The sequence below is a fragment of the Sinohyriopsis cumingii genome, chromosome 14 (genome assembly GCF_028554795.1).
Source record: "Sinohyriopsis cumingii isolate HCF-2022 chromosome 14, ASM2855479v2, whole genome shotgun sequence".
NCBI classification, from domain to species: Eukaryota; Metazoa; Mollusca; class Bivalvia; order Unionida; family Unionidae; genus Sinohyriopsis; species Sinohyriopsis cumingii.
In genome coordinates, this window is record NC_142974.1 from 2511458 (window position 1) to 2533633 (window position 22176).

At 39.1% G+C, this 22176-nt stretch overlaps 1 protein-coding gene across 2 annotated transcripts in view; it reads left to right on the plus strand.

The window, feature by feature from the left end:
• The window catches only part of LOC149783099 (phosphatidate phosphatase LPIN1-like), a 73571-nt gene that overhangs the window by 25382 nt on the left and 26013 nt on the right, over positions 1 to 22176 (plus strand). The window contains exons 5-9 of one of the 2 annotated variants that reach the window (XM_089931314.1): positions 781 to 1277; positions 5073 to 5278; positions 12581 to 12728; positions 12916 to 12966; positions 15021 to 15326. In XM_089931314.1, the coding sequence (XP_089787440.1) occupies positions 781 to 1277; positions 5073 to 5278; positions 12581 to 12728; positions 12916 to 12966; positions 15021 to 15326 (1208 nt within the window). The remainder of the gene's footprint in view (positions 1 to 780; positions 1278 to 5072; positions 5279 to 12580; positions 12729 to 12915; positions 12967 to 15020; positions 15327 to 22176) is intronic. The other variant, XM_089931315.1, reaches the window with a different exon arrangement.

The following is a 22176-nucleotide window of genomic DNA, read 5'->3' on the forward strand; positions in this document are numbered from 1 at the left end:
CTATTTCTTGACTTAATCCGTATCCAAACATTGTGTGATAGCTAGTAGAAAGAGAAAACTATAACACCTAGATGACTGGAATGTTAACTGTAAACACAAAAATCACATAAAAATCAAGGGCTATGTATGTAACTGCCATATCTGAGTTAGAAATTCTATCTTAATATATGTTTAATTTGCCTGCTTGCAATCAGTCTGGAACATGATACAAAGGAAACGACTTCATTGTTTGGGTACATAGGTACCTGTGTTTCCTTAGTAGAAGATTAAGCAATGTATTGTACTGAGCATATTGAGGACAGGGGCAAGTAACTCTTGCTTCTTTTTGCAAACAGTTTTTGTATCACAAGATCACTGCATTGACATGTGCCCTGGTAAAATTAGAATGGCCATTGGGGTCATGTGACTGTTATATATACATGACCTTTATATAGGGAATTTTCCCTGGTAAAATTAGAATGGCCATTGGGGCCATGTTACTGTTATATATATATATATATATATATATATATATATATATATATATATATGACTTTTATATAGAGTTTTTTCCCAGGTAAAATTAGAATGGCCATTGGGGCCAGGTGACTGCTATTTAAAGGTGACCATTTTGACAGGCTTGGTTGTATGCCATTTTCACAGACACTCTGCTGAGGCATGATTAATCTTTAAATCGTTTTTTATTTGTTTAAAATTTTTTTGCATAATGATGTGGTTAACAAAAGTACCTTTTTCTCTTCATTTGAAAAATCTTTCACTGGTTATTTCTCTTCAATCTAGGATATTCCTCTTGACCTGGCAACCTCTCCACTGAATGCAGATGTAGATCTGATGGAGAGAGGAGTACAGGAGTTAAAAATGCAGATTCAGGAAACTGCAAAAGAAAAATCACCAAATCACGAACACAAAGACTCAGATACAAGTGACAGATCTGCACAAAGTCAGGGATCTCGTGATGAGATGCATCTTCGAGTTGAAAATGAGATGGCAGGGAAAGTAAAGAGACGCAGAAAGAGAAAGAATGTTAAAAGACAAATGCCAACGAAGACAGAAGGACAGGTTGTTGGGTCAGAAGCAATTTTTGAGATGGACGATTCATCGACAGATGAAGAGATGGCGATGTTAACCTCCGGAATGAGGAAGGCCGTCACTTTGCCGGTAATGATTGAAGAAAATAAATTGGAACGTACAAGTGACTGGGCCAGTGCACATGAGGAGAAATTCAAATATGCTAATCCACACCCCTTTAGTGATACAGATCTCTCTCCAGCTGGAAGGCAAGTGATAGTAATAATAATAGAAATAATAATAATGAAGGCTTAGTGTATATTGGTAAGCCAGTCCTCATTCCTTCATTAATATGGACATAGGAGCTATTCTGGAATGCAGGAGTTTGATTCACTTTGATTTTTTATAGATTTTAACCAAACACTTGACCAAATTCACAAAAATTGCAGATCATATTTTCAATCCCCAACCTTTTTTTTTTTGTTAATTTTAATTCCTCTTATGTACAGAAAAATTCCATTTAAAAAAAATCTGGAGCTGGGAATCCCCCACCCCAGTAAATTTTTTGATTCTGTTGTAGACTTTGATGGACTTGTGCTTACTTGGAAGATAAATGAGAATAATAATAACATTGATAACAGCAATGATACAGTTTATCAAAAGTAATTTTCTGATAACTCGTAAGTGTATATCCCATTGCTACATGTCAGTATTTCCCACCACTACCTGTCAGTATGTCCCACCACTATGTGTCAGTATTTTCCACCACTACGTGTCAGTATGTTTTCCTACTACTTGTCAAGACATATCCCACTGTTATATGTCAGTATGTTCCATCGCTACATGTCAGTATGTTCCACCATTACATGTCAGTATATCCCACCATTACATGTCACTATGTCCCACCATTATATGTCATTATTTTCCACCACTTCATATCAGTTGTTCTCATTGTTAAATGTCAGTATTTTCAACCACTACATGTCAGTAGGTCCCAATGTTACAGATCATTATTTCCCACCACTGCATATCAGTATGTCTCACTACTACATGTCATTTGCACCCACAACTACATGCTAGTATGTTCCACCACTATATGTCAGTATATCTCATGACTACATGTCCATTATATCCCACCACTGTGTCAGTATGTTCCACCATTACATGTCTGTATGTCCCACCACTATGTGTCAGTATGACCCACCACTAAATGTCTGTATGTCTCACCAATACATGTTCGTATGTTCCACCACTACATACCAGTATGTCCCACCACTGCTTTGCATTTGAATCAGTATGGATGACCCAGAGAATGGGGGATATTGCATCTTGGCCATTTGTGATGCACCTGAGATTGGGGAATCATGCATCTTGGTTATTTGTGATACCCCTGAGATTGGGGAATCATGCATCTTGGCTATTTGTGATGCCCCTGAGATTGGGGGATCATGCATCTTGGCTATTCGTGATGCCCCTGAGATTGGGGAATCATACATCTTGGCTATTTGTGATGCCCTGAGATTGGGGAATCATGCATCTTGGCTATTTGTGATGCTCCTGAGATTGGGGAATCATTCATCTTGGCTATTTGTGATGCCCCTGAGATTGGGGAATCGTGCATCTTGGCTATTTGTGATGCCCCTGAGATTGGGGAATCATGCATCTTGGCTATTTGTGATGCCCCTGAGATTGGGGAATCATGCATCTTAGCTATTTCTGATGCCCCTGCGATTGGGGAATCTTGCATCTTGGTCATTTGTGATGCCCCTGAAATTGGGGTACAATTGTGGAATCTTGCATCTTGGTTGTAATACCCCTGAGATTGGGGAATCACGCACCTTGGCCATTTTTTATGCCTCAAGATTGGGGAATTGTGCATCTTGACTAATTGTGATGCCTTTGAGATTGGGGAATCACTCATCTTGGACATTTACGATGCCCCTGAGATTGGGGAACTGCACATTTGGTTGTTTATGTACAGGTGTCTCTATAGACAACTTTGGGTAAAGATGTTTCCAGCAATTTTTGTCTCATTGACCCTTTCCTGATTTCCTTAATATTTGGAAAATAATATCATATACTCCTCTTTTGTCAGGACCTCTCTGGGTCATGCCTCTGGGTTCTTGCCTCTAGGTCCTGCGTCTGGGTGGTGGCATTGAAAATTATGAGGACATAATTCCAGATTCTGTGAAATGAAAGTCATCACTTAAGTTCCCATAAACCCATTAACAGTTAGTTTTTTATTTTGAATATAACAGTATCATATTCATGTACTCCCATTTTCTATGTATGATCCTCCCACCTTGATTCTGCCTTTGAGTGTGAACACGGGGCCAAGAAATGTAATGAGGATTTTATTATCACTTGTATTACAGTAAATCCATCATCAATCTAATTTGTTTAAGATACATCGTTGTCACACACTGCATTTCTCTCAGGACCACTACTGCCCCTAGAAGGGTTCAAGGGATCATGAAATACCTTGGGAACACATTTCAGTAAAAAACAATTTGTGTCATTTTCGTAACTTCTCACCCAGTTCACTTCAATATAACATCAACACGTACTCTCCATCTCACTTTACCACCTATCTCCTGGTGTGGATCAAGTTTCTGATTAAAGTATTTTTCATCGTTTATATTTCCATAACCAGTGTCTAACATGATCACTTGCAGTCTTTTACTACTTGGGTCTGTATGTAGGATGCCTTTGCCGATAAAATTTGAATTCCATCTCGTAAGTTTTGCTGAACATTTACTCAGTTCACATCAGGTTTGGAGTATTTTATGATCCTAAACATCCCTCTTTCCATGTATTTCTTTACTTTTAGGAGTCACATCCATTAATTGGGCCAAGGGGTCAAAAAGTGGGACACGTCTTTGTTAATTTTGTTTTCAGATGTTCTGATAACTGATTACTCAGTTCACGTAACATTTGGAATATCCAGTGATGCACTTAGGATCCCAAGGGCAGATAACTCATCACTCAGTTCATGTAACAATTGAAATATTAAGTGTTACACATAGAAACCAAATGACATCATATTCTATGTCCCCATCCTCTAGAATTGGATGAAGAAAAAAATAATAGTGAGGTCCAGGTTGGAGAGTGGACTCCATAGCATAGAAATGAGAGAATGTTTTTGCTTCCATAGTTAGCAACCTTAACTTTTTGTGGTCTGCGCTGTACAACCATATCTTTCTTGGACATTAAAATTATTGCAATAAATACATTAACATGTGCTGAAATATATCATTAAAAATGAACCTGTAATTAACTGCAGCATGGAATTTTCCATTGAATGTCTGTAATTAACTGCAGCATGGAATTTTCCATTGAATATCATGCTCTCATTTAAATTTAGTGTACACTCATTATCAACCAGCATTTATTATAATAGATACCAATGTTTTATTTTTCTTTCCAAATTAGGAAATCATTAATTAAAATAATTAAATAACAAAATTTGTTTGCAAAAGTTGAGTCACCTTTGTCATTATTCCAGATTTTAAAAAAATTTAAAATCTTCCATGTTGTAGGGGTTATTTTTTAATTCGAAACTACATTACACTAATGTCCATAAAAAACTTTACATTATTACTAAGCTGACTTCAATAAACCTTAAATGTTTTCACTACCAGGAATAAGCAGGATGGGAAGGGTCACAGGGTCAAGCTCTAAGGGACATTGGACATACAACTGCAGAACATCCACAAGCCAGTGCTCAGTGTGCATCACTGAATATTATACAATCTCCTACTTCCCTTTTTCTGATACAGCTGTTGCCTTTTGATGTGTCAATGTTTTGTCACCCAGATGTTTCATGTTTCTTTAAACACGCTGGATTTTATTTAGACACTGTTGTTGGGCATATCTGTTCCATGAACAGTTTTAATTTCTCCATGAATATAGTGTTTTTGAAATATAGGTATTGCTGCTGTTAAGAAAATAGAATTAAATAGGTTAGTCTTAGTAAGGAAATGTTTAGGTATTTGCTACATCGAGCAAATGGAGTTTCTTTATAACAAAAATTTAACCTTGGAATACAATATCTTGACTTGTAGCCCATCAAATACAAGACCTTCAACCCCCAAGAGTGACACTGAACTTGATAGAACTTCTTCCCATCATGATTCGGCAGTCAGCATCTTGGAAGGAGAGGATAACACACTATGGGAGTGGGGCAGTTTACCACGGAAATCAATGACCAATGCTAATCAAGTTGTCACAGCTGTTAAGGAAGGGGATATTAATAAAACTGGAACTAAAGGTAATATTTCAGTTAGCCATTCACTGTGATTTCCATGATACAAATTGGTGTGATGCTGCTGTAAGCAATGAATTTATATATCCATTGAGAAATGAACCTGATCCTTCTGTGTAGAATTCTAAGTCCAGAGAGGAAATAACATTGACAGTATCCTTTTCAAAATAATTTATACATTAAATTATAAAAATTGATTTCTGTATTAGTGTATTGCTGTATATACTCACAGGTTGAGTCCAACTGCAAGCTGCACAGACCTTGACAGACTTGCTGCCACATAATGTGCTGGCAGATCCGACACTAAGCAGTTTGTTATTAGTAATCAGTAAAACAGAACAAAGACCAGGATTTACCAGCACATTATGTGATATCAGATCAGGGTCTATGTTGTTTACAATTGGACTTGAAAGCAAGGTAAATTGTAATTCATAGTAATGGGATTGTTAAGATCATGGAGAGCTCCATATTCCAGGATTGAAAATCGCTTCTGATATGTGAAAACACGAGATTACTCATAGGTAGAGTTACCCATGCTAGGTTGTTGCTGTTATTATAGGGTTTAACGCCATTTTTCAGCACAAGATAGGCTGTACATGGCGGCTAGTGTAAATGGTGGAGGATGAACCTGGGAAAAACCCTCGAAAGAACCACTGACCCACAAAAAGCCACTGGCAAGCTTTCTCACTTAACCACATTGGTCGAGCCTGAGACTCGAATCTGCACACAGAGGTGAGATGGCAGTGATCCATAACAGTGAGTGTTTTAGACCACACATCCACACAGGGCCCCCACATGCTAGGTAGAGCTACCCATTGTAGGTAGAGTTACCCATCCTAGGTAGAGTTACCCATCCATGGTAGAGTTATCCATCCTTGGTAGAGTAACTCATCATAGGTAGATTTAACCATCCTTAGTAATGTTACCCAGCCTATGTAGAGTTACCGGTCCTAGGTAGAGTAATCCATCATAGGTAGAGTTAACCATCCTTGGTAAAGTTACCCATCCTATGTAGAGTTACTGGTCCTAGGTAGAGTAACCCATCGTAGGTAGAGTTAACCATCCTTGGTAAAGTTACCCAGCCTATGTAGAGTTACCGGTCCTAGTTAGACTTAACCATCATAGGTAGAGTTAACCATCCTTGGTAAAGTTACCCATCCTATGTAGAGTTACCGGTCCTAGGTAGAGTAACCCTTCGTAGGTAGAGTTACCCATCCTTGGTAGAGTAACCCATCATAGATAGAGTTAACCATCCTTGGTAGAGTTACCTATCCTAGGTAAAGTTACCTGTCCTAGGTAGAGCTACCCATTGTAGGTAGAGTTACATATCCTTGGTAGAGTAACTCATCATAGGTAGAGTTAACCATCCTGGTAGAGTTACCTGTCTTAGATAGAGTTACCAATCCTGGGTAGAGCAACCCATCGTAGGTAGAGTTAACCATCACTGGTAGAGTTACCTGTCCTAGGTAGAGTTACCCATCCTTGGTAGAGTTACCCATCCTAGATGGAGTTACCTTTCGTAGGTAGAGTTACCCATCCTAGGTTGAGTAACCCATTGTAGGTAGAGTTACCTGTCCTAGGTAGAGTTACCCATCCTAGGTAGAGTTACCTGTCCTAGGTATAGTTACCCATCCTTGGTTGAGTTAACCTTCCAAGGTGGATTTACCTCGCCATGGTAGAGTTTTCTGTAGAACATGTAATTGTGAGGATCTCTGCAAAAATAAATGAATCTCCTTCCTTTATTACAACTGAAGGCCTGCCAGTTTTATGTGTATTCACTATAAAACGAGGGCCTGTAAATTGCATTATAAAATGAAGGCCTGTAAATTGCATTGTAAAATAAAGGTATGTATATTGTACTATAAAATGAAGGCCTGTAAATTTCATTATAAAATGAAGACCTGTCTGCGTGGGTTCGAGTCTCGGATTCAGCCAATGTAGGTATGTGAGAAAGCTTGCCAATAGCTTCTCGTTGGTCGGTGGTTCTTTCCGGGATTTTCCCAGGTTCTTCCACCACCATTAATACTGGCCGCCATGTATAGCCTATCGTGTGCTGAAAAATGGCGTTAAACCCCACAACAACAATAACAAGCACTTTAAAATAAAGGTATTTATATTGTATTATAAAATGAAGGCCTGTAAATTACACTATAAAATGAAGACCTGAAAAATTGCACTAGATAATGAAGGCCTGTAAACTTGCACTATAAAATGAAGGCATGTAAATTGCACTTTAAAACGAAGGCCTGAAAAATTACACTGTAAAATGAAGGCCTGTAAATTGCACTTTAAAATGAAGGCTTGTAAATTACATTGAAATTATTGTAAGCCCCACCAAAAACTGGAACCTTCATTATTATTACAAACTGAAAGTGACTTTTGAAGTGTTTAATTCCTTGATTTTACTAGAGTTGTTTACAAAATCAGAATTTTGGTATTTTAGTTTTTGGATTCTTTCGTTGATTTACCTAGTTTTTAAAAGCATTTGGCCATCTTCACTTTGCAAGGGTATTACACATCTCCTATTACATGCAGGTCATTTTGTTGCCACTACATTTTGTAATAATGGCAGTAAATGGTTTTGAGTTTTATCTGTATTGAAAGTACTACATTTTGTAATAATAGCAGTAAATGGTTTGAGTTTTATTTATATTGAAAGTACTACATTTTGTAATAATGGCAGTAAATGGTTTTGAGTTTTATCTATATTGAAAGTACTACATTTTGTAATAATGGCAGTAAATGGTTTTTGGTTTTATCTATATTGAAAGTACTACATTTTGTAATAATGGCAGTAAATGGTTTTTGGTTTTATCTATATTGAAAGTACTACATTTTGTAATAATGGCAGTAAATGGTTTTTGGTTTTATCTATATTGAAAGTACTACATTTTGTAATAGTGGCAGTAAATGGTTTTTGAGTTTTATTTATATTGAAAGTACTACATTTTGTAATAATGGCAGTAAATGGTTTTTGAGTTTTATTTATATTGAAAGTACTACATTTTGTAATAATGGCAGTAAATGGTTTTGAGTTTTATCTATATTGAAAGTACTACATTTTGTAATAAGGGCAGTAAATGGTTTTGAGTTTATCTATATTAAAAGTAGTACATTTTGTAATAATGGCAGTAAATGGTTTTGAGTTTTATTTAAATTGAAAGTACTACATTTTGTAATAACAGCAGTAAATGGTTTTGAGTTGTATCTATATTGAAAGTAGTACATTTTGTAATAATGGCAGTAAATGGTTTTGAGTTTTATTTAAATTGAAAGTACTACATTTTGTAATAATGGCAGTAAATGGTTTTGAGTTTTATCTATATTGAAAGTACTACATTTTGTAATAATGGCAGTAAATGGTTTTGAGTTTATCTATATTAAAAGTAGTACATTTTGTAATAATGGCAGTAAATGGTTTTGAGTTTTATCTATATTGAAAGTACTACATTTTGTAATAATGGCAGTAAATGGTTTTGAGTTTATCTATATTAAAAGTAGTACATTTTGTAATAATGGCAGTAAATGGTTTTGAGTTTTATTTAAATTGAAAGTACTACATTTTGTAATAATGGCAGTAAATGGTTTTGAGTTTTATCTATATTGAAAGTAGTACATTTTGTAATAATGGCAGTAAATGGTTTTGAGTTTTATTTAAATTGAAAGTACTACATTTTGTAATAATGGCAGTAAATGGTTTTGAGTTTTATCTATATTGAAAGTACTACATTTTGTTGTTGTTGTTGTTGTTGTGGGGTTTAACGCCATTTTTCAGCACACGATAGGCTATACATGGCGGCCAGTATTAATGGTGGAGGAAGAACCCCGAAAAGCCCGGAAAGAACCACCGACCCACGAGAAGCTACTGGCAAGCTTTCTCACATGCCCACATTGGCTGAATCTTAGACTCGAACCGCCGCAGACAGAGGTGAGATGGCAGTGATTCGTAACGAAGAACATTTTGTAATAATGGCAGTAAATGGTTTTGAGTTTATCTATATTAAAAGTAGTACATTTTGTAATAATGGCAGTAAATGGTTTTGAGTTTTATCTATATTGAAAGTACTACATTTTGTAATAATGGCAGTAAATGGTTTTGAGTTTATCTATATTAAAAGTAGTACATTTTGTAATAATGGCAGTAAATGGTTTTGAGTTTTATTTAAATTGAAAGTACTACATTTTGTAATAACAGCAGTAAATGGTTTTGAGTTTTATCTATATTGAAAGTTCAATAGCATTATTGTTAAACATAGATAATATGTTCATACTGTCCCTGTCAAAATGTAAAGTGCTTCCTTACATACTGTCTCTGTCAAAATGTAAAGTGCTTCCTTACATACATGTTGGTTGGTTGATAGTTCCTCCTATGTTATACTGGTTGCCATGTGTTGAAAAATGGCATTAAACCCATAAAACCAAACCAATTCTGAGTTTTGAAATCTTTTTGATATAACTGCCTACTTCACTGATTCCTTTTGAGTTGTGTCTGTTTCCACTTGGTAAACAGGTTGACATCAAGTTACAAGATGATGGATTGTTTTTGATGAATGAATCTCACAATTTCCCAAATTGAACAATTTGATATTTTATCTACTCAAAATAGCATGGTATTAATAGATGTTAAAAAGTAGAAACATGCTTAAAAATCAACTTCTTTGCAAATTAGCAGTTATGCTTTATGTTTTTATATCCAGTCATACTGAATCTTTCCAACTTTGACAGTACAAAAATTGTCATTTTAAAAATCCAAAAATCGTTTATATTTGTGACACCATCATGGCTTTTAATAAATTAATTTTTACTCTGCAAGAAGAATAAAAAAGAGAAAAAAAATCATCTCATTTTTCCTGAGTCTTTTAAGAACTTCTCTCCAAATTAAAGAACTATGCAGGAATTTGCACTGATGGTTCAAAGGATAGTGAAAAGGATGCTGCAGCCATCATTAAAGGAAATCACACTTCAAAACTTTATTTGCCAGATGGTACATTGATATTTTCAGCAGAAATCAAGGCAGTAGACCTTACCGTGAAATATATTGAAACTAAAAATATTTAAACTCTCATCTTCTCAGATTTACTATCAGTACTTAAGTTACTCCACAGTAAGAAGATGGAAAACCCATTATTGTCCAATGACCTCATGAAACACACCAAGATGTGTGTCTCTCACAATACAATATACTGTTGGCTTCCCAGTTATGCCAGGAGAAAAGATAAAAGTGCAGATCATATAGCCATGACAATCCTATCTCTACAACTATCTGATTTTAAATACAATACACTGACTTTAAACCTGGCATACTTAGTAAAGGCAGGCATCATGGAATAATGCTATCAATAAAAACCTCCATGTGGTCAAGTGCTCCTCAGGTGACTTGCCTCTTTCCTAGAGAACCTTCTGTTAGGGACAAGATTGTCATTGGATGAATTGGTCAACCTTATGTAACCCACTCTTACATATTAAATGGCGAGGATCCACCTGAGTGAATTTCTTGCAGCGAACTATTTACCTTGATGCTCTTTCTAGTAGAATGTTTTGATCTCCAACCTACAGGCGATTGTTACAATAATGTTTGGTACATGAAGGATCTTTTTGTTGTGTGATTTGGATTTTTAACACAGCTTTAATAATTTTTAGCTGTGGTGCTACAATGTCTGCAGTGTTACAGTTTATAGTGATGTCTAGCATCATGCCACAGACATGTAGCATCATGTCCCACCCAGTCACATTATCCTGGCACCAGGCCAACCAGTTCTAACACTAATGTCTTAATGCTGAGCACCTAGCGAGGCAGCTGTTAGTACCATTTTTATTAGTCTTTGGTGTGACTCGGCTGGGCTTCGAACCTGTGACCTCCCACATCTGAGGTTGATGCTCTAACCACTTGGCCACCAGAGCAGTAAACTTTATCTTTTTGATACAGTAAAAGTGTATTGTATTTTTAATTTCTTTAAGGAAGTTAACATTTATTCTAAAATATAGCTTTTGTGGGACCTATTTCATTTGAGCATATTTAACCATCTGTACTTCAGTCACCTTAAATATCTATGATCATCTAATTACACTTTACAAACACTATCTGCGTTCCCTGTTGATCAGTAACCTTTATATGTTATCCTCACCATCTCCGTGTTTAGTGTTTGTCTTTTTTTGGTTGATAATAAACTATTGCTCATATGCAAATCATTTTATGTACTGCTATATAGTCATATAGTGCTGGTGTGTCTTAAAACCAGAAAAGTAATCAATCCATCAACCATGCTGTAAGAAGGGAGACAATTCAGATTCAAGTTAAAAAGATTTTAATATTTCCATAGAGTAAAATGAGTATTTTTGTATATTTTAATATAAAAACTTGTACCTCCTTTGCAATCCACTTTTCGATGAATTTATTGGGTCTTAACTGAATTTTATCTTTGACTCATTTCTTCCAAATTGTGCATCATTTTGCCTTATTTTGACAGCAGAGAGGTTTCCTGGTTCTTATTACATTCCAGTTTAAATCCATGGAAGATAACTCCTGAATTAACTCTTTATATCTAACAAAATCAAAAAGGTTTTATTTGATGATTTATGGCAACATCATGATGGTTATTTAGTGCTATGGATTATAATGTCTTGATGAAGAACACACTAATCTGGGCTGATCTACTGGTAAGATTTAAACCTGGTGTGACCTAGAGCAATGCACTTTTCTCCAGCTTCCATAATGCTAAGTACCTACTTATGTTGCTGTGCTGTAAAACTGCAAAAACAAATGAACTAAAACAATAGGATAACATTTCTGCTGTCCATTCTCATTTATCTGGCATTAATTTATCTGATAATCACATTTATCTGGCATTGATTTATCCAGTAATCACATTTATCTGTCAGTACAAACTGAAATGATTTTTCTGAAAGTCATCCAGAACTTGAATTTTTATTTGATAGTTATTTGAAAGTAAATTTTGTCTATTATTTTTTTTGAACAGAATTTCTTTTAGAGAAATAAAATTAGAGTGTACGTGTAAAAATGTGCCTTGTTCTGTCCTGAAAACTAAGTCATTGAATTGTCGTTCACAGATTGGAACCACATTTGGTTAAACCCATGCCAGATGTCCTGATTTTCCTTGATTTTTAAAAAAACACAACTTTGGTGTAACGTTTAATTGTTGTCCATGTGCAATTCAGTCTAGTATATTTCCATCCCTATTCAACCTTGACTTCTCTGTTCGAGTTATAAATTGATCTCAGTGTTAAAGGTTTTTAATTTTGCTAAATAAAACCCAGACAAGACAAAATGGGATTTTATGTCTTTTACAGACAGCCCAGCGTCTAAGGGTGGGTTGTTCCATTTCATGAGACAAACAAAAAATGTGCGACACAAACCAGAAAAAGAGGGGATTTACCTGGATGACCTCAATCTAGAAGAAATGGACCCAGAAGTCGCAAAGCTTTACTTCCCAAAGAGGTACATTTTTATTTACATAAACCGATTTCTTGAATTTTACATATCTCAGCCTTTCCATTACAGATTTCAGTAGTTGCCAAGAAGTCTTTTTGCTGGAAGTGTTAAAAAATTCACTAAATGCAGATAATTTGAAATCTTATGCTTTGGTTATCTGCATTTTTATAATTCTCATTTTTACACTTAACAGAGTCAGACAAGCCAACATCAGGTATCCAGAAATGAGGAGAACAGTGGTTATGTATGTTTTGTTTCAAGCATTCAGTCTAACCCTCCTTTATTGTCACCTCCCATTTAAAAGAAGCACTTATTATCCACAACCCTTGCATGGTTTCCTTCCTATTAATTTTCTGCATGTTTTTATCTTGCCTTGCCAGTGGCCTCCCTTAAACATACAGCATCTTGTAGGTGGAGGTAGCACTATGTGAAAATCGGAATCACTGTAAACAGGATTGGAGAATTTTTACTACTTTTTAAAACTATTTTTGACTATTTCATGTGGAAGATATTGATGAACTGCACCAATTGAATTTTAAGGATATTTTATTTTACAGGATATCCTGTTCTCCATCATCTATTGCCCATCCATCCTTTAGCCAAAGTTTTTGCTTCTTCTCTTAAACTATTTCAGGGATTCCTATGAAACTTTACACCCACTTTCAGCTCATGGTCTAGTTGGTCCTAAGTGAAAGTGACAGGGTTTGGACGTCCACTGTGACCATCACAGTGGACATCTTCTATAATGGCTGCACTAAATGTAATCATCGGAATCATCTTTACTGTTTGGTAAATTTGGAATGAGGCTGTGCAGATATATCCTTACCTACCCCTTCTATGTTTTGGTCACATCAGTCTTGTTAACGGGGCAAAATAGACTTCAGCAGAACAATAATAAAAAAACAAACAGCCATTTGACACTCAGATGAACTTAAGGTGGCAGTAGACCCCTCAGTTTCAGAAGCAGTTATGGAGAGGAAACCCCCATTACTCCTGCCAAAGTCCCCTGGTGTCCAACAGTAATTGTGTGTCCCATCTGCCAATCAGTGCTCTGGTTTCCAACAGTGACTCCCTCTCTCAGCTGCCAATCAACGTTCTGCTGGTGAGCATCACACTCTTGTTTCATCAGACATGGATCGACCTCCTACCCAACAATGATTGTATGGTCCAGATCACATTAGAGGGGTTTTAATTTCATATTTACACCACTTTATTCATCCCCTTCCATAGTGGTTGCACAAAATGTGTTTGGTGTATACAGGAAATTTTTATTGTAAAATAAAGCAGTTGAATCTCTCCCACCCCTCCCCATAAATGTGAGAATGGTGTGTGATGTTTTTATAAAACTGAAAGACAGTGGGTAGATAGGTAGCCTTTCTAGTGATGTAAGTACATCATACAAAATCTACTTCCCTTTGATGGTATTTTTGATGTCAATATATATAGATGTGGAAGTTGAATTTTTGTCTTCCTGGATTTGAAAAGTAGTTATTTTTCCTCATGTTAATGTGATCCATTCTTAGGAAAACATAATTCACCATTCCAAGCTGTGCATAAATTCTCTTTCTATTTTTCTCTCTAATTGTTTTTATTATATAAAATTATTATATTGTGTTTGGAGATTGCCATTTGATAACTTCATTTTCAGAAAATTAACTTCAATCAATAAATCTTGTTTTATAACACAGTTACATCAGTAAGATAGGGAATTATAAACATTCAACATGAAACATGTAGCATTCTCTGGAAGTTTTTCATGTAGTTGGTCCAGATGTCTGAGGTCATGGAATTCCTTTAGTTGGCCCTACATCTGCCTTAAATGCTTTCTGTCAGTCAAGTGAATCCATCAATCAAGTGAATCTGTCAGTCAAGTGAATCCGACAGTCAAGTGGACCTGTCAATCAAGTGAATCCAGCAATCAAGTGAATCTCAATCAAGTTAATCTGTCAGTCAAGTGAATCTGTCAATCAAGTGAATCTGTCAATCAAGTGAAAGACATTATTCCTACATAGCTTTGTAATAGCTATATGAGATATATTTCTGTTAATATGATTCTGTTATATCTACATACAAGTGTTGCTTTATTTATATTACTAGAATATTTTGAAATTTTTAACACCAGACTTTAAAATGCATGTTGTAGTAAAACTGCTTCAGTACAATTTGTAATGTGTGTAAATTTAAACATGTCTGCCAGAATCAAACTTTGTACCCTTAATATAAAATAATAGAGGTATGGAGATAAACATTTATCTCTAGGTAAGGACCTGAAGGTAAATTATTATTCTTTCATTTCAGGTTGTCAAAAACCCAGTTCCATTCAATCAAGGAAAAGGATGAAGAGGATTCAGAATCTGGGAGGGGCGCATCTCTTCCCCAGTCACCCCATTCTGTGGAGGGGGCCATTGGAGGTCCTCCAACAACTTACCTGAAATCCGAGGTTCGTTACCTTGGGATGTTTGCGCTGTCCCTTTGTGGAGGCCTTGCAGACCCTGAGGGAGTCACACTAGAAAAATTCATGCAAAAGATTGTAACATATGAAGATCTCTGTGAAAATTCCACCATGTTCAACAATCCAGACCTTGTTGTTAGAGTCAATGACAAGTAAGTACTCAACAACAGTTACACATTTTTGTTACGGCCTGTGATTTGAAACTCATGCAAAACTATCAAGGAAAATTGTATAGGATCCATTATTAGGAATCTATTTTATTATATGCCTTCCATAAGGCAGACTGAATTATGTTGTGATGTTGTCCATTTATCATTTGGTTTTCCTACAATAACTTGGGTGATGCTTTACCATCAACAAACAATGCAACTAGTTTGCATTTGGGGTAAGGATGAAATCTGTTGATCTTAGGCCCAATATGTCAAAGGTCAAGGTCAGAGGGAATGAAAGAAGAAAAACTGTTAACACATATTACTTTGACTTCTACACCACATGCCTTAATCAAACTGTAAATGGCTTTCCATTTGAAATAAGAAGGACATCTCTTTTTATGTCAGTGGTCAAGTTCACAGTCACTGAAAGAAGAAAAATTGTTTCTGTTTCTTGAGTTGTTTATCACCGTCTTTAACCACTTTTTGGATGGCTTTCATATAGAGTAAGGAAGAAACCTACAAAGCTGGGGGTGTTTTGGCCAGAGGTCAGAACTGTGGTAAATCCAATAAGAAATAATTTCAGCATGATAAGTTTAATTCATGACCAGTTACCTTGACTAAACGACCTATGGTCAGTGATCCCCAGAGTCGACCATGCCTGCATGGAGACATCACACTGTATAGTATTAGTTTTTATTGTTATCTAATTGTATACATTGAAATATATAGCTCATAGTTCATAGTATTATTTAATTGGATTACTTTGGGACTTTTTAGAGACTAAATATTATATTTGCGAAATTCAGTTTTGATATATCTTGTGAGAAATTTTGTATGAAGGAGAGGGGACACTCATCTAAAGCTGTTGGTTATTGTAAAAAATTAATAATGGTATTTGTGTGGCAGCTGTTTTTATTCTTTTTGTCTTTTTTTAAAACAAGCATATTCCTTCATGTTTAGGGTTTGCGCTGTCTAGCTATTAATGTTTGATCCCACACATTTCTAAATGATGCTTTATAAATAAAATAGTGGTCAAAGATAGAAATGATGCTTTATTAACAAAATAGTGGATTCCCTAAACCAGAGACTGTTGGAACCAAACATTTGCCAAATTTCTTTTGTGACAAAGTTCAAACTATTAGAGATAAGCTTGACACCACAATTTCAATTGACTCGTCATCACCATACAGTTGGGATACAGAATTTGAGCGGCAACCATTAGCAGCATTTGAACCTGTCTCTATGGACTTCGTACGTACATTCCTGATGAAGAGTGCACCAAAGTCATTGAACTTGATCCAATTCCAACATCACTGCTGCTTGAGTGCTTAGATCCAGTATTGCCTTCACTAACTGATGTTATTAATACCTCTCTCTCATCCGGGGAATTCCCATCATTTTTCAAAACTGCCATTGTAAAACCTCTGCTGAAGAAACCAAAACTAGACCATAACAATTTAAAGAACTATTGCCCAGTTTCTAATCTCCCATTCATATAAAAAAATCTTAGAAAAGGTTGTTCTATCCCAGCTTGTATCTCATCTGAATTCAAACAGTCTTTTTAGCAATGTACAGTCTGCATATCGCCCTTGCCACAGTACTGAAACTACTCTTCTAAAAGTAGTTAATGACATTTTCTCTGCGTTGGATAGCGGAAAAAGAGTACAGTCCTCACCCTCCTTGATTTGTCTGCAGCATTTGACACAATAGACCATGATATATTACTTCACCGTCTCCAGCATGTATTTGGCTTTCATGATACAGCCTTACTGTGGTTCAAGTCCTACATGGTCAACAGGACACAAATTGTATCTGCAAATGGAATACACTCCAGCCCAGTTAATCTATGTCATGGTGTTCCAAAGGGGTCTGTTCTTGGACCTGTTCTCTTCATTCTGTGCACTCAGTGGCTCTCAAGTGTCATAGATCATCATCCAGTGTCTCACCAATTGTACGCTGATGACACCCAAATATACAAATCTAGCCATCCAACTGAAGTTGATGCTACCATCCAAGGTGTAGAGAGGTGCATTTCTGATGTGAAATCATGGATGACATGTAACAAGCTGCAGATGAATGATGATAAAACTAAGGCCTTTCTGATCACAACACAAAGACTTTCTCATTCACATCCTTTACTTCAAACAATAAATATCAGCAACACCAACATTAAATTCACCCAATCAGTACGAAACCTAGGTGTTACTCTGGACAGTACTCTCACATTGCACCAACGTGTCATGAACATATGCAAGGCTGCATATCTTGAGCTGAGATGCATCAGCTCAATTCGCAAATATCTTTCAGTTGATGCCACTAAAATACTTGTGTGTTCATTAGTACTTTCAAGACTGGACTACTGTAACTCAATTCTGTCTGATTCATCTCAATATCTGCTCCAGAAACTTCAAAAAGTTCAAAACACAGCTGCTTGGATCATACTTAGAGTACCGCGATAAGAGCACACCTCCCCGCTGCTCTGTACCCTACACTGGCTATCCATTCGATCCAGAATCAAACACAAAATTTGTTCTCTGTACTGTGTTTCACTGTCGGACTTTAGTCCAACATACCTATCTGACCTCACCCATGTGTACACACCAGCAGGATACTTACGCTCTTGAGATCTTCTGACAATCGTATACTCATTATTCCCACTATGAAAACAAAGTCATATGGACAGCGTTCTTTTGCATACCAGGGCCCAGCAACGTGGAATGAATTGCCCACTGAACATAGACACAAAGACACAGTGATTCCATTCAAGAGTGCTCTCAAAACTCACTTATTTCGACTGCAAGAACAAACTTAAAGACCCAATAATGTTTCCTACCTTAAATATTCTCAGCATGTTTTTTTATGTTTTCTAATTTCTTGGTGTTTGTTGTTGTAATCATATAATTATATGTTTTTTATCTTATATGTGTTGTCTAATGTTGTCTAATGTTGTAGTGGTCTAAGGTTGACATTGCCCGGGGTGGGAGTGGGAGACAAGCGCCCCAATCCTCCAAAATGCCCCATACGGCCTGCGTCTCTTACTGCCTCTGTCAACTAAAATCCAGCTCCTGGCCTTCGCGAATGGCTTAGATTTGAAGCCCGGCAGACCATGTTTTCTACTAACAGGAGAAGGGGTGAAGGCGGCCCACTGGCGCCTTAAAACCAGTTGCTTCGGGTAGATGGGACTTGTAAACCTTGGATGGTAGCTCATCTAGGAGAAGGAAAACTCCGATTCCAAACCTCTGCTGCCTTGTGGCTATACCCACTCATGGGAAAGGCTAAGGGAGTAAACCCCGACAGAAAATCCGGAGATGGAGTCCCTAAGGCGGTATGACATTGACTTCAACGTCATTCTGGCAACTCCTGCGACGCCGTTGGTGCCAAGCTGTATCGGCATTCGTCGTTCCCTTGGGCACACCAGCTGCGTGGAGAGGGGGGATCTGCTGCATGGGCAACAGCTGATTCTCCATACCACCCTGCCCAGGCTTCATAGCTCCACTGGAGAGGACACTCCAGCGTCGTCGTACGGCGTCGGCACAACACGAGAAGTAGCAGTTTACCGGTTCTAAGTCAAAGCTCGATTGGCGTAGAGCTTGGCGCCAGGGGTTACTTCTGACGGTGGGAGAGATCATCAGGTCTCACTGGACAGCTACCGCCCGCCTCAAGCTGGGCAGCCCCCAGTCAGTAAGGTGCTGCCCGCCATGGCCTGCCTGCTTCACTGGGTGCGTGGAGCTTAGAGAACCATCTCGACAAGTGGGCCACAAAACTCTGCACCAGGAAAGACTAAAAGAAGAAATAAAAAGACTCCAACTCTTCGTTTTGCAACCTGGAACATCAGGACCATGTGTCCTGGATTGACCACTGACCTACAGCAGATCGACGATGCACGGAAGACTGCCGTCATTGACAGAGAACTCTCCCGACTGAACATCGACATTGCCTGCCTCCAGGAGACCCGACTGGCTGACAGCGGCACCATCAGGGAAGCCAATTACACATTCTTTTGGCAGGGGAAACCCTTGGATGAACCTAGGCAGCATGGTGTAGGCTTTGCCGTCAAGAACACGCTAATCGCCTTCATTGAACCTCCATCATCAGGTACTGAGAGAATCCTTGCCCTCCGGCTGTCAACATCCTTAGGCCCGGTCAACATCTTCAGTGTGTACGCCCCAACCCTCTACTCCACCTACGAGGAGAAAGACAAGTTTTATGAGGCTCTGGATCAGGCAATATCCAGTATCCCCAACAATGAAAGCCTTTACTTACTAGGAGACTTCAATGCTAGAGTGGGAGCTGACCATGAGGCCTGGTCCACCTGTCTCGGCTTTTATGGAAGGGGCAAGATCAACGAGAATGGTCAGCGACTGCTGGAGATGTGCTGCTCCCACAGCCTATGTGTGACAAACACTTTCTTCAAATGCAAGGAGATCCACCAGGTGTCGTGGAGACACCCACGTTCACACCACTGGCACCAGCTAGACCTCGTCATCACCAGGCGTGCAGAACTGGCCAGTGTCCTCCTTACCCGCAGCTACCACAGTGCCGATTGTGACACGGACCATTCCCTGGTGGCCAGCAAGGTGCGAATATTACCCAAGAAGCTGCACCACGCCAAGAAGAAGGGTCACCCACGTATCAACACCTACTGTGCAAGCAACCCAGAGAAAACACAGCAGTTCATCAGCAAACTGAAGGAAGCCCTCACCAAAGTGACACCTGATGACACCATTGATTCCAAGTGGTCCCATATCCGTGACTCTGTGTACAAATCAGCCATCACAGCTTACGGGAAGAGGGAGCGAAAGAATGTCGACTGGTATGAGGCAAACTGGGAGGAGATGGAGCCCGTGACTGAGGCAAAGAGGAAAGCCCTTCTGGCATACAAGGCTGCACCTAGCCCCAGAACACTACAAGCCCTCAGGATTGCAAGGAATAACGCCCAGAAGACCGCCCGCCGCTGTGCCAACACCTACTGGCTGAACCTTTGCAACAGTATACAGACAGCTGCTGACACCGGGGATACAAGAGGAATGTATGAGGGTATCAAAAAAACGACAGGCCCCCCCAGCTACAAGACCGCCCCCCTCAAGTCCAAGACGGGCGAAGTCATCACAGACCAGGGGAAACAACTGCAGCGATGGGTTGAGCACTATCTTGAGCTATATGCAACCCAAAACAATGTCACTGGAACTGCCCTGGACGCCATTCCAGACCTGCCTGTCATGGAGGAGCTAGACACACAGCCCACCCTGGAAGAGCTCGGAAAAGCCATCGATTGCCTTGCCTGTGGGAAGGCTCCTGGAAGCGACGGCATTCCGCCTGAAGTCCTCAAGAGCGGAAAACCAGCACTGCTCCAGCCCCTACACACACTCCTCTGCCTTTGCTGGGAACAGGGATACATCCCACAGGACATGCGTGATGCCAACATCGTCACTTTGTACAAAAACAAAGGAGACCGTAGCGACTGCAACAACTATCGGGGCATCTCCCTCCTCAGCATCGTCGGAAAGGCCTTCGCCCGTGTTGCCTTGGCACGCTTGCAGATCCTAGCCTTCCGCGTCTACCCAGAATCCCAGTGTGGATTTCGAGCCGGCAGGTCAACTGTAGACATGATCTTCTCACTACGTCAGCTGCAGGAGAACTGTCGCGAGCAGCGGATGCCCCTCTACATTGCCTTCATAGACCTGACGAAGGCATTTGACATGGTTAGTCGGAGTGGACTCTTCAGACTCCTGCAGAAGATCGGCTGCCCCCCACGTCTGCTTGCTGTCATTATGTCGTTCCACGAGAACATGCACAGCACAGTGTGCTTCAATGGCGCAACATCTGAAGCATTCCCAGTCGTTAGCGGAGTCAAACAAGGCTGTGTCCTTGCACCGACGCTCTTTGCCATCTTCTTCTCCATGCTTCTCCAGTACGCATTCAAGGACTGCAGCGAGGGAGTGTACATCCATACCAGGGCTGACGGCAAGCTGTTCAACATCGCCCGTCTCCGTGCTAAGACTAAAGTCACAGAGGTACTCATCCGTGAATTGCTCTTTGCCGACGATGCAGCCTTGACATCACACACGGAAGATGGACTTCAGCAGCTGGTATGCTGCCTCTCCCATGCATGTAAGGAATTTGGACTGACCATCAGTTTGAAGAAAACAAATGTCATGGCACAGGACACAGACTCCTCTCCCTCTGTCTCCATCGATGGGTACAATTTGGAAGTTGTCGAGAACTTCACATACCTCGGGTCTAACATCTCCAGCTCACTCTCCATTGATTCTGAGGTGGGCGGCAGGATTGCCAAGGCAGCAGCAGTGATGGCCAGACTTAACCAGAGGGTCTGGAACAACCCCAACCTCACAGAGAAGACCAAACTGCGTGTCTACCAAGCATGCGTGCTCAGCTCACTTCTCTACAGCAGCGAAACATGGACCACCTATGCAAGACACGAGAGGAAACTCAACAGCTTCCACCTGAGATGTCTGCGGCGCATTCTGCACATCCAGTGGCAGGACAAAGTACCCAACACAGAGGTTCTAGAACGCGCCAACATGAACAGCATGTTCTCCATACTCAGCGAGAGGCGCCTTCGCTGGCTCAGCCATGTCAAGAGAATGGACCCAGGTCGCATTCCCAAGGACCTGTTATATGGGGAGTTAGCAGAAGGTGCACGACCAACTGGACGACCACATCTGCGCTACAAAGATGTTTGCAAGAAGGATATGAAGACAGCAAACATCAATCTCAACGACTGGGAGAGCTGTGCAAACAACCGTTCCAGCTGGCGTCTAGCTGTCAGGCAGGGAGTTCAAAACGCAGAGGAAAAGAGAAGAATAAAGCAAGCTGAAAAGAGAGCTAA